This window comes from Alosa alosa, chromosome 2 (genome assembly GCF_017589495.1).
Source record: "Alosa alosa isolate M-15738 ecotype Scorff River chromosome 2, AALO_Geno_1.1, whole genome shotgun sequence".
NCBI classification, from domain to species: Eukaryota; Metazoa; Chordata; class Actinopteri; order Clupeiformes; family Clupeidae; genus Alosa; species Alosa alosa.
Window position 1 is genome coordinate 36,886,494 of NC_063190.1, and position 10,870 is coordinate 36,897,363.

At 48.4% G+C, this 10,870-nt stretch overlaps 3 protein-coding genes across 8 annotated transcripts in view; all 3 read right to left on the reverse strand.

Annotated features, from left to right (window-relative positions):
• Positions 1 to 1,865: 1,865 nt before the first annotated feature.
• Positions 1,866 to 3,839, reverse strand: ovca2 (OVCA2 serine hydrolase domain containing). Its single transcript, XM_048237453.1, has 2 exons — positions 3,574 to 3,839; positions 1,866 to 2,545 (listed from the first exon to the last, which is right to left on the reverse strand). Exons 1-2 carry the CDS (start codon positions 3,731 to 3,733, stop codon positions 2,022 to 2,024), a joined length of 684 nt encoding a protein of 227 aa, XP_048093410.1. The 5' UTR covers positions 3,734 to 3,839; the 3' UTR covers positions 1,866 to 2,021.
• A 123-nt stretch (positions 3,840 to 3,962) lies between these two features.
• Positions 3,963 to 7,378, reverse strand: LOC125291132 (HAUS augmin-like complex subunit 5). 6 transcript variants are annotated; one of them, XR_007192936.1, is made up of 3 exons: positions 7,367 to 7,378; positions 5,332 to 5,464; positions 3,963 to 4,439 (listed from the first exon to the last, which is right to left on the reverse strand). XR_007192936.1 is itself a non-coding variant. In XM_048237701.1 (3 exons), exons 1-3 carry the CDS (start codon positions 5,914 to 5,916, stop codon positions 4,331 to 4,333), a joined length of 273 nt encoding a protein of 90 aa, XP_048093658.1. In that variant the 5' UTR covers positions 5,917 to 5,945; the 3' UTR covers positions 3,963 to 4,330. The 6 variants fall into 6 exon arrangements, 3 of the variants coding, with proteins under 3 accessions (XP_048093658.1, XP_048093657.1, XP_048093659.1); XR_007192934.1 differs by lacking the exon at positions 7,367 to 7,378 and adding an exon at positions 7,284 to 7,315; XR_007192935.1 differs by lacking the exon at positions 7,367 to 7,378 and adding an exon at positions 5,720 to 5,750.
• Positions 7,379 to 7,406: 28 nt separating this feature from the next.
• Positions 7,407 to 10,870, reverse strand: part of LOC125285582 (HAUS augmin-like complex subunit 5) — a 14,423-nt gene continuing 10,959 nt past the window's right edge. The window contains exons 12-18 of the mRNA XM_048230111.1: positions 10,536 to 10,672; positions 9,987 to 10,149; positions 9,775 to 9,855; positions 9,026 to 9,171; positions 8,751 to 8,847; positions 7,504 to 7,588; positions 7,407 to 7,411 (exon numbers count right to left, since the gene is read on the reverse strand). Coding sequence (XP_048086068.1) covers positions 7,407 to 7,411; positions 7,504 to 7,588; positions 8,751 to 8,847; positions 9,026 to 9,171; positions 9,775 to 9,855; positions 9,987 to 10,149; positions 10,536 to 10,672 — 714 coding nt within the window. The remainder of the gene's footprint in view (positions 7,412 to 7,503; positions 7,589 to 8,750; positions 8,848 to 9,025; positions 9,172 to 9,774; positions 9,856 to 9,986; positions 10,150 to 10,535; positions 10,673 to 10,870) is intronic.

Consider the following 10,870-nt stretch of genomic DNA (forward strand, 5'->3'; position numbering starts at 1 on the left):
AGCAGTTTAGTGTTTAAGCAATTTTGAAAAACTCCAATGATGAAGCATCAGGTGTGTATGCCAGAGAGATGGATGGTGTGTGTGTGTTGTGTGTGTCAGGAGAAAGGAGGAGGGTGGAGTGTGTATCAAAAGAAAGGAAAGATGGAAATGTGTGTGTGTGTGTCAAAGAGAGAGGAAATGGAAGCGTGTGTGTGTGTGTGTGTGGCCAAAGAAAGGATGATGGAAGTGTGTGTGTGTGTCAGAGAGAGGAAAGAATGGAAGCATGTGTGTGTGTGTGTGTCAGAAAGAAAGGATGATGGATGTAATGTGTGTGTGTGTGTAACAGAGAAAGGGATGATGGAGTGTGTGTGTGTGTGTGTGTGTGTCATATCCAAAAGAATAATGGATGGTGTGTGTGTGTGAAAGATAGTGGAAATGTGTGTGTATGTGAGAGAGAATGGGTAGGAAATGTGTGTGTGTGTGAAAGAAAGATAGTAGGAAATGTGTGTGTTAATGTGTGTGAGATGGCCCGGGGATTGTGTGTGGAGGATCTAAAGGGATACATGGAAGAAGACTAATTCTATAAAAGAAAGGATGAAAAAAAGGAGGGGGATGGAGAAGAAATGGATAAGAGGAGGGAGGGATGGATAGAAGAGGGATGAAAAAAAGGGAGGGAAGGGATAAGAGAAAGGGATGGAAAGAGGGAGGGAGGGATGGAGAGAGAGAGGGATGGAATATCTTATGCGAGTGAGACAGAGCAGAGAGGGAGAGAGAGAAATGGAGAGAGGGAAGGAGGGATGGAGAGAGAAATGGAGAGAATGAGTCTTGTGTTAGGAGGGAAGAAGATATGGAAAGAATGTGTCATTTCACTGTGTGTGACTAAGAGTGCGTGTGTGAGTGTGTGTGAGAGAGAGAAAGAGGGAGAGAGAGAGAGAATGTTCATTGGCTCATCTATCAATAAGGAGAGTAAACACACACACAGACCACCTCGGGAATGTGTCATAGTAGCTGATAGGTGATGATATAATTAGCATGTTTTTAAAAACCACTTCACTAGCACAGATGGAGAGATAGAGAGGGAGAGAGAGTCAGAGAGAGAGTGAAAACAGGAATGATGGGGAGATGGAGTCAGAGCGAGAGGTGGAGAGAGAGAGAGGGAGAGGTGGAGAGGGAAGAACACATTCCCTCCACATCTGGTAATCATTTGAAGCGTAATACTTATGCTACAAAAGTACACAGAGTTCTCCCTCCCTCTCTCAGATGGCCTGTGATGTAGTACACACACACACACACACACACATTCACTCACGCCTCCATGAGGCTGGAACTGGTATTGCGTCCTCAAATGTGGCACAGAACTGTGCACTGCTACACTGAACATGAGGTTCATGAGGTCAGCAAAAGCAAATATGGGGTTGATTTCCACGCAGTGCATCTAGCGGTCATTATTACACGGCTCTTCACAATGCTAGAACGCTCTACTGACTTGAATGGGATTTCCCAACATTCTATGGTAAGATATATTCATGTAATTACCGCTGCAAACATAGTACGCCATCAGTGGCAACAGGATTTGTGCTTCTTATTGACGTCTTTCATATCACTCCGCAAGTATTCCGGTCACTTCTTGCAATGGAACTTCATTCAAAAGTGAAAGCAGACGGTTGATCAGCTGTGTTCTAAAGAATGTTTGATTCAAGTTCAGCGTGTGTTGCAAACTATTTGTTTCTGCAAAAGCCACAACAAAAAGGTAATAAATAAATGTAGAGTCAAATCGTGTGGAGTTTATTTTTTCGCTTTGGCAAGTAGCCGTATAACAAGCAGGATAATGTATAGAACGCCGGTTATTATCAGAAAATAAGTCCCTTCAGGAAGAAACACCCTGTCGGGACTTATTTTCCGATAATGACTGGCGTTCTATACATTATCCCTTACATAGCCCAGACGTCAAAACAACAAGCCATTACAGCGACAGTTTTATTTCAAGTCAAAAACCCCACAGTATAGAAGACCCTGAGAAAATAAGTATTAAGAGCAAGACTTCAGGTCTGTTTCTGAAACCTCTGGATGAAGTTCAGGTAAACTGATTTGTGCGCAGAAGCTGCCGGAACAAAATGTCCTCCTGAGTGGGTCAGAACGTCGGGTTCCTCAAACACAGCAAGGAGATCCCGGCTCATCTGGATGGGAATGACCGCGTCCACCTCCCCGAACACGTGCAGCGTCGGCGTGGCGACGGGGATGCTGTAGAAGCGTGCGTGCTGGGCGCATGCGCTGCGGAAGCCCGAGATGATGATGGCGAAGTGGAAGTGGAGCTCGGGCTCCTGACCGCTCTCCTGCAGCGCCAGCAGCATGGCCACCAGGGCGGCGCCCTGACTGAAGCCCAGGACGCCGTCGAAAGGGCCTTGCTCGCGCACCGCCGCCCGCACCACCTCCACACTGGCCTCCAGGCCCTCGCTCTCCTCACACTCCTGCCCCGCGTGGAAGCTGCGCTGCTGACCATCAGAGAACCACCAGCCCCGCAGGGCCTCAGCGGTCACTTCACCAGCCTGCCCACAGCCCTGAGCATCTACACAGAGAGAGAGAGGGAGAGAGGGGGAGGGAGAGGGAGACGGAGAGAGGGAGAGGGAGAGAGAGAAAGAGAGGGAGACGGAGAGAGGGAGAGAGTGAGAGAGGGAGACGGAGAGAGAGAAAGGGAGAGGGAGGGAAGGGAGAGGGAGAGGGAGAGAGAGAGGAGAGAGTGCAGAATTTGGTTCAGAGAATGGAATTTAGTGTTTTAGCAATTGTGAAAAACTATAACAGCACTTTTGTTTAGGCTTTCAAAGCGTGTTTATGGAGTGTGATGTAGCTGCCTTTCTAAACATGTTGGATAAACTTCATTATAGGCCTATACAAGGAGGCCGCAGTGAAGAATGAATGGCAGCCATACCTTTGTTCATGCTTCGAAGACATTGTGTATGAAGTGTAGGCACCAAGTTTTCAAGTGCTGCATTAATAGGCTATCCAAAGTTCAGACTGCTTTGTTTTTCATTAAAAGCATAGCGAGGGAAGGGGGGTTGTCACCCCACCTGGCCTCCAAAGCTTACTTTCAGTTTTATAGTGGGCTACTTGTCATATTTAAGTACTGTAAATAATAGATACTTTAAGGCTTTTACTTAAGTGGAATGCTTATAGATTACTTGTACATTTCTGATCAAATGTACTTCTACTCAAGTGCGGGTTTCAGATACAGTATACAACTCTGAAGGAGAGAGGGGTATTTGGAAGAGAGAGGGGTATTTGAAGGAGAGAGGGGTATTTGGAAGAGAGAGAAGAGGGTCAGTTTGACTGACACTCCTGGTGGTAAAACAATATCCCTAAACCTACTGGAAAAGTAGCCTAGTGATAATCATGACACCATGTTTGTCCACAGAACACAAAAGACAACTTTCACTTTATAGGAAGTTTCATAATCAAATCAAATGTCTCACCTTGCAGTAAGGTATACAGTACAATACATTTCATCTCGTGGAAACATGGTGTCAACTGTGATATAACCGAAACAAAAGCACACATTTTGCGACGAGAGAAACAGCACTGTACAAACACTAAACTTACTGTCCAGCTGACTTGGGACTTCGAGTGGAGCTGTGATGTACACCAGCTCTACCCGGTTCTTCAGCAGTTTTCGTAAAGCTCCCGTTTTCTCTCGGAAGCTGACCGCATTCTGACGGTAACCATGAAGGCAAAGGACCCGCAGTGCCGTGTTAGCAGACATGAGTTTGCTTTAGTAGTCTCCTACTGCAGAATGCAGAACTAGAAAGTAGTCACATCGCCACTTGGAAACCTTGCGCGTATGTCTATCTATGGTTTGAGTTTGACAGGCATCCAGCGGGATACATCTATGAGAATTGATGGTCTCCCCCTACAGGTTTGGAAGTGCAACGACTCATAAGATATTTTAAGATTCATGACATAAAAAAACAAAAAACATTAATGCATCATTTCAAATATGTTTATTTAAATGTATTGCACAATGACTAAAATGACAGGCATCCTTTAAGCAAACTCCTCGTATTAGTATTAATCGGGGCAAGGCTGTTATTTAGCAATAGTACACTTGAATTGATAGGCAGGTTTTGACAAGTCATTGCCAAAGACGTTGCCAAAGTATCATCTGTATCTAGCCACAGAAGCTGGGGTCAGTCACAAACGCTACAACAAACTCTAAACTGTAGATCAGCAGATTTCACATGCGTAGTGGACATCGTGCTACGTGACGTCCTATTGGCTAACCCCACCGCAGCGCGTGCTGCAGCATGCAGGCGTAGACACGCCTATCGGCCATCGTGGTCCATGTTGCTTAATGCCACATTTAAACTTCGTGTTTCTTGGTGGCCCTCTTCCACCTGTAGAGCCACTGCAGGAAGGTCTTTCCCTCCACACACATGTCCGGCAGCGCAAACTGGGCAGGCTGCTCCCACCTGGACACATCAGGAAGAGCGATCGGGAAGAGAGATCAGGAAAGAGCGATCAGGAAGAGACAGACAAGTAGGCTGGTCACCAGAATATCGGATGTGAGCAATATGTCAATCATCAAACAAGTAATCCAGCACACTTTGCACTCATGCCAAATTAATGGTCTGTGAGCCTATTATTGATAAAACTCCTGTAACATACAACTAGTTAGACCCAGTGAGCTTAAAACAGATGGGAGATGAAAATAACAGTTATGACCGTCCAGACAACTGATGACCAGGTCAGTGTGGAGGTCCAGAAGCGTTCTTAGTGATAAACCTCAGGCCAGTGGGGAGGTTCTTTAGTGATAAAGGCCTGTGGGGAGGTCTAGTACCAAACCTGCAGCTTGATCAAAAATGGCAAAGAGCCAATCTGTGTGTGCGAGCCAGGCTGTGTGTGTGTGTGTGTGTGTGTGTGAGAGCCAGGCTCGTTGGTATGGCTGCATGCTTAACTGCATCCCTAATAGAGGAGCCCTACATCTTTTTCTTGCTACAAGAGTGAAGCTATAGGACCCTTCTATTAGGAGGCTCACTCATTCATTTAGGCAGGTTTGTCACTAAACCACATGCAGTGACCCCTCCAGTCTGTGTGTGTGTGTTGTGTGTGTGTACATATACACCGCACCAGTGAACTCTGTGGCTCTGTGTGTGTGTGTGTATTATGCGGTGTGTGTGTGCGTAAGAGTGTGTGGCGATAATGCGTGTAGGCGTGTGTAGATGTGTGTGTGTGTGCGTAGAGTGTGTGTGTGCGTAGAGTGTGTGTGTGCGTAGAGTGTGTGTGTGCGTAGGGTGTGTGTGTGCGTAGAGTGTGTGTGTGCGTAGAGTGTGTGTGTGCGTAGAGTGTGTGTGTACACCGCACCAGTGTTTGATGGCCGTCCTGACTTGGGTGCAGCTGTCCAGGCCCTTGTTGCAGAGCTGCAGAGCCTCAGTGGCGCGGGGCAGCACCACCCTCTGCAGCTCCTCATCCACACAACGCACCCTCTCCACCAGGGCTGCAACACGCACGCACGCGACACACACACGCACACGCACACACAGGGATGAGTGAGACACACATGAGTGAGACACAGCATTAATGAACTCACAGAGACACACACACACACGCACACACACACACACACACACACACACACGCACACACACACACACTCACTCACCCTGGCAGTCGGCCGCAGGCAGCTGCATCATGACACACACACACACACGCACACACACACACACGCACACACACACACACACTCACTCACCCTGGCAGTCGGGCGCGGGCAGCTGCGTCATGACACACACACTCACCCTGGCAGTCGGCCGCAGGCAGCTGCATCATGACACACACACACACACGCACACACACACACACACACACTCACCCTGGCAGTCGGCCGCAGGCAGCTGCATCATGACACACACACTCACCCTGGCAGTGGGGCGCGGGCAGCTGCGTCATGACACACACACTCACCCTGGCAGTCGGGCGCGGGCAGCTGCGTCATGACACACACACTCACCCTGGCAGTCGGCCGCAGGCAGCTGCATCATGACACACACACACACACGCACACACACACACACGCACACACACACACACTCACCCTGGCAGTGGGGCGCAGGCAGCTGCATCATGACACACACACACACACACACACACGCACACACACACACACTCACCCTGGCAGTCGGCCGCAGGCAGCTGCATCATGACACACACACACTCACTCACCCTGGCAGTCGGCCGCAGGCAGCTGCATCATGACACACACACACACACACGCACACACACACACACACACACGCACACACACACACACACACGCACACACACACACACGCACACACACACACACACACACGCACACGCACACACAGGGATGAAGTGAAGACACACATGGAGTGGGACCTGGCATTAATGAACTCTGAGAGACAGAGAGAGAGAGAGAGACAGAGGGAGATCCAGAAAACAAGCGTCAGAACACAGAACCAAAAAAAAAAAAAAAGCGTAATAGCAGACCATGCTGCTGTCAGTTGCTGTCGGTTGCTAGCAAATAGCTAGCCTCCTAGCTAAAGGTAACATTTTAAGCGGAAAAGTGTAATTTCTTTGAATAACATTAATATGAATAACATTACTGACATTAGTTAAAAAGTGGATAGTTTATACTCAAGTGAATTTGCAACAGTATATTAAGTTTAAGCGAAGTCAACTAGCTACTAGTCACTTGTTAAGCGCATAGCTGTATTGCCATAGCTACTCCCATCCACTTGTATACCGTTTTAAACTAGCATTAGCTAGCTAGCTAGTAATGATTCAAATATTCCTATCATGTCCTAAAGAATGATTCATTGGTATCATACATGATTATAGACAATAATACTGTGAAAACAATTATATTTATCTGTTCTTATTGCTTATTAAGAGAGAAAGTTTATTTAGTGCAGTGTTTCCCACAGAATTGAATTCTATTTGTGGTGGCATGTTTACAGAATTAACTTGAATGCAACAGTTTTTAACAAATTAGCGCAGCGTGGTTATGATGCTAACCAGAATTAAACACAATTTAGTACAACCAGAAAAATCATTGTGTGGTGGTCAATGTTGATATTGTGATGGTCAGTGTTGATATTGTGGTGGGCCGCCACACATAAGTCAATGTATGGGAAACTCTGCAGTGACGTAAGGTGACACTCCCACGTATGCAGACCGGAACTGTCCCGTTTTGCTCTCATAGAGCAACGTAATTCGTTACTATCTTGCTAGTAATCAAGGATCTGGAAATGACTTTGAAGACATTAAAAGCTGGTGCTGCTGTGATCCGTTACCCTGGCAGTCGGGCGCGGGCAGCTGCGTCATGACACACACACACACACAGCGCACACACACACACACACACACACTCACTCACCCTGGCAGTCGGCGCGAGCGACTGCATCATAACCACACACTCACCCTGGCAGTGGGGCGGGCAGCTTTCGTCATGACACACACTCACCCTGGCGAGTCCGGTAGCGGGCAGCTGGGTGATGGCTGGCGTCGGCTGACGTGGAGGAGGAGAGCAGGAGCAGGGTTTCTCTGTCGGCCTTATCTCTGGCTGGAGAACCACGAGGTGCAGGAGCTCCGCTGGGGCCTGGAACACACACAGAACAAGAACCTCAGGAGTAGAACCTCAGGGAACGCAGAACCGCCTTTCATGTCTTCTCCCCCCCCCCACACATACACACACACACACACACCTGGGGAATGTGTAAAAGTAGCTGATAGCTAACGCACCCCAAAGGTCAAACCAAAATGCCAAGGCACACCAACTTGTGGCTACTGATTACAAAGTATGTCACACACATTATTATAGGCTACAACAGGGCTGTTCATTCTCATGCCATACAGTATCAATGAGCTGAGACCACAGCGACAGACATATGCTCACGAGACCACAGCGACAGACATATGCTCACGAGACCACAGCGACAGACATATGCCCGCGAGACTAAAGCGACAGACATATGCTCACAAGACCACAGCGACAGACATATGCTCACGAGACCACAGCGACAGACATATGCTCACGAGACCACAGCAACAGACATATGCTCACACGATGCTGATTGAGCAGCATAAGAGATCTGTGGTCTATTAGGCTACTTTAGAATAACCACTTTATATTTATGAGCTGGCAACTCCGGTTGAGAACCACTGGACTAGGCAACTTCGGTTGAGAACCACTCCAACTCCAAGAACAAACACATGTTGCTCAGTCATATTGCGGTCAGATTTGGACTCCTATGATGTTTTAAAGATTCTGGAGCTCTTTGATATCTTTCCGTGCAGTTTTGCCCAAAGCAGCATTACTTTCCTGACCTGACAGACAGTGAGAATTAAATCAAAAGATCAAAATGTCCCAGAATTTTTAAACCTCATAGGAGGCCACATCTGAGATTTAGACTGTAGAGGGCTGAAGCAGAGTAATCAACCTCATAGGAGGCCACATCTGAGATTTAGACTGTAGAGGGCTGAAGCAGAGTAATCAACCTCATAGGAGGCCACATCTGAGATTTAACTGTAGGAGGGGCTCATAGAGTAATCAACCTCATAGGAGGCCACATCTGAGATTTAGACTGTAGAGGGCTGAAGCAGAGTAATCAAGGATCTGCACGCTGCCTCTGAGCCTGAGCCTGACCCCGACCTGGGTTAGCATGGTAGTGTGTGTGTGTGTGTGTGTGTGTGTGTGTGTGTGTGTGTGTGTGTGTGTGAGAGTGAGTGAGTGAGTGATGTGATGTGCTGCGCTAACTCACCTTGTACATTGGGAAATCCAGACTGTTGCATAGTTTGAGGAATCGTGGAGTGTTGATTCGATAAATGGAGAGTTGACAGGCAGGGACCTTCTGATCTCTGAGGGACAGGCACAAGCACATTTCATTTCATAAGAACAAGACATATTTCATCCAGGGTCAAAAAGACAGAACACACACACACACAAGCTAATTTAATGACGAGGGAATATCTATTAGCAAGTTTAACACAATGAGTGAGATCCTAAGCTCTCTCACACACACACAGAGATTCATACCCGCTGAGGTCCCTACAGTCCAGGGCGGCCATCGGCACGTTCCCAAACTGGCGTGCCTCCACCACCACATGACTGCAGAGGGCGCCAGTGAGCTCCACGATCTCCTCATACAGAGGGAGCAGGCTGGCCCTCAGGAACTGGCTGATCTGCAGAGGGGAGGAAACATGCTAGTGACCGCTTCCTCTACGCATGCTAGTGACCGCTTCCTCTACGCATGCTAGTGACCGCTTCCTTTGCGCATGCTAGTGACCGCGTCCTTTACACACGCTAGTGACCCTTTACGCATGCTAGTGCCTGCTGGTCTCCGGTCTCCTGACACCGACAAGACGCGGGTTAAGAAGGAGAGTTGCACAGGAGGGAGGGGCGAGCTAGCTCTCTGTTTTGTTTAAAAGTCAACCGAAGTGACGTTACCCAACATCGCTTAGAACATCTTTAATGAGAAATTGCCCTATTTTATGAAGGCTCTGCGGGCTGGATTAATTAGCCCATCGGGCCGCATTTGGCCCCCGGGCCTTAGTTTGCCCACCTACTGGAGCAGTATTTGAGTGTGTAAGCAGTATTTGAGTGTGTGAGCAGTATTTGAGTGTGTGAGCAGCAGTATTTGAGTGTATGAGCAGCAGTAGTATTTGAGTGTGTGAGCAGCAGTAGTATTTGAGTGTGTGAGCAGTAGTATTTGAGTGTGTGAGCAGTATTTGAGTGTGTGAGCAGTATTTGAGTGTGTGAGCAGTATTTGAGTGTGTAAGCATTACCTCAGAGCGCATATGCACCAGCTCCCTCTGGGCTATGGAGATTCCGGTGATGAGGTCTTGGACATTCTTCTGCCTGTTTACCTACGACACCAAAGAGATGTTTGTAATTCTTGCCATTAAAACACCCATGGATCACACACGGGTATGTGTACCCAGAGCCTCAGAAAAGTGGCTCAGTGGGAGGAGTCTTTAGAGCTTCCCTCTGGCCTCACCACGCTCCTGCGGAGTCCCATGATGCTCCTGTGCTGCTGGCGCAGGTTGTGAGCGTGGCGTCCCGTCTGCAGGGCCTGGGCCTCCATCTGGGCACACTGCTCCTGGACGCTGCTCTGCTCCGCCGTCCTGGACACGCGCTGCAGCCACTGGCTCAGCGCAGCGCTGGAGACAGGACAAAGCAGAGGGTCGAATCACCCGACTCAGCCAATCAACACTTACCCGACTCAGCCAATCAACACTTACCCGACTCAGCCAATCAACACTTACCCGCAACAACACTCACCCGACTCGGCCAATCAACAACACTCACCCGACTCGGCCAAATAATCAATCAATCAATCAATCAATCAATCAATCAAGTGAATGTCGATGTGTGGATGTGAAGGTTGATATGAATGTGGGTGTGGAAGTGAATGTCAGTGTGGATGTGGGTCTGGATGTGGGTGTAGATGTGGGTGTAGGTGTCATATCCGTATGGATGTCAGTGTGGATGTGGATGTCATATCAGGGTGGATGTGGATGTCAGGGTGGATGTAAGGGGTGCGTACTGCTTGAGTTGGTCCTGGTCATCCAGCAGCATGGTCTCCTCATTGAGCAACACTCTGATGTCGTTTCTGAGCTCCTGAGTCCTGGAGCGCGTCCGAGTCAGCTCCACCACACCCTGCTCCGCCTCCACCCAGGCCAGCTGGACCACACACACATTTACATCACATTTACATCTGCTCATGTGGCCAGCTGGACTACACACACATTTACATCTGCTCATGTGGCCAGCTGGACTACACACACATTTACATCTGCTCATGTGGCCAGCTGGACATATCGGGTCATATCTTGTGGAGTTTATTTTTTCGTTTTGGCAAGTAGCCGTGTAATAAGCGGG

What these genes read in the sequence shown, in the direction of transcription:
- ovca2 (XM_048237453.1), bottom strand. Translation starts at nt 3,733, where the DNA reads ATGTCTGCTAACACGGCACTGCGGGTCCTTTGCCTTCATGGTTACCGT. An exon ending in AGTCCCAAGTCAGCTGGACA is followed by an intron (nt 2,546 to 3,573) that starts GTAAGTTTAGTG and finishes CTCTCTGTGTAG; the next exon opens with ATGCTCAGGGCTGTGGGCAG.
- LOC125291132 (XM_048237701.1), bottom strand. Translation starts at nt 5,916, where the DNA reads ATGACGCAGCTGCCCGCGCCCCACTGCCAGG. An exon ending in GCCCGCGCCCCACTGCCAGG is followed by an intron (nt 5,465 to 5,885) that starts GTGAGTGTGTGT and finishes TGCGTGTTGCAG; the next exon opens with CCCTGGTGGAGAGGGTGCGT. An exon ending in AGGACGGCCATCAAACACTG is followed by an intron (nt 4,440 to 5,331) that starts GTGCGGTGTACA and finishes TGATGTGTCCAG; the next exon opens with GTGGGAGCAGCCTGCCCAGT.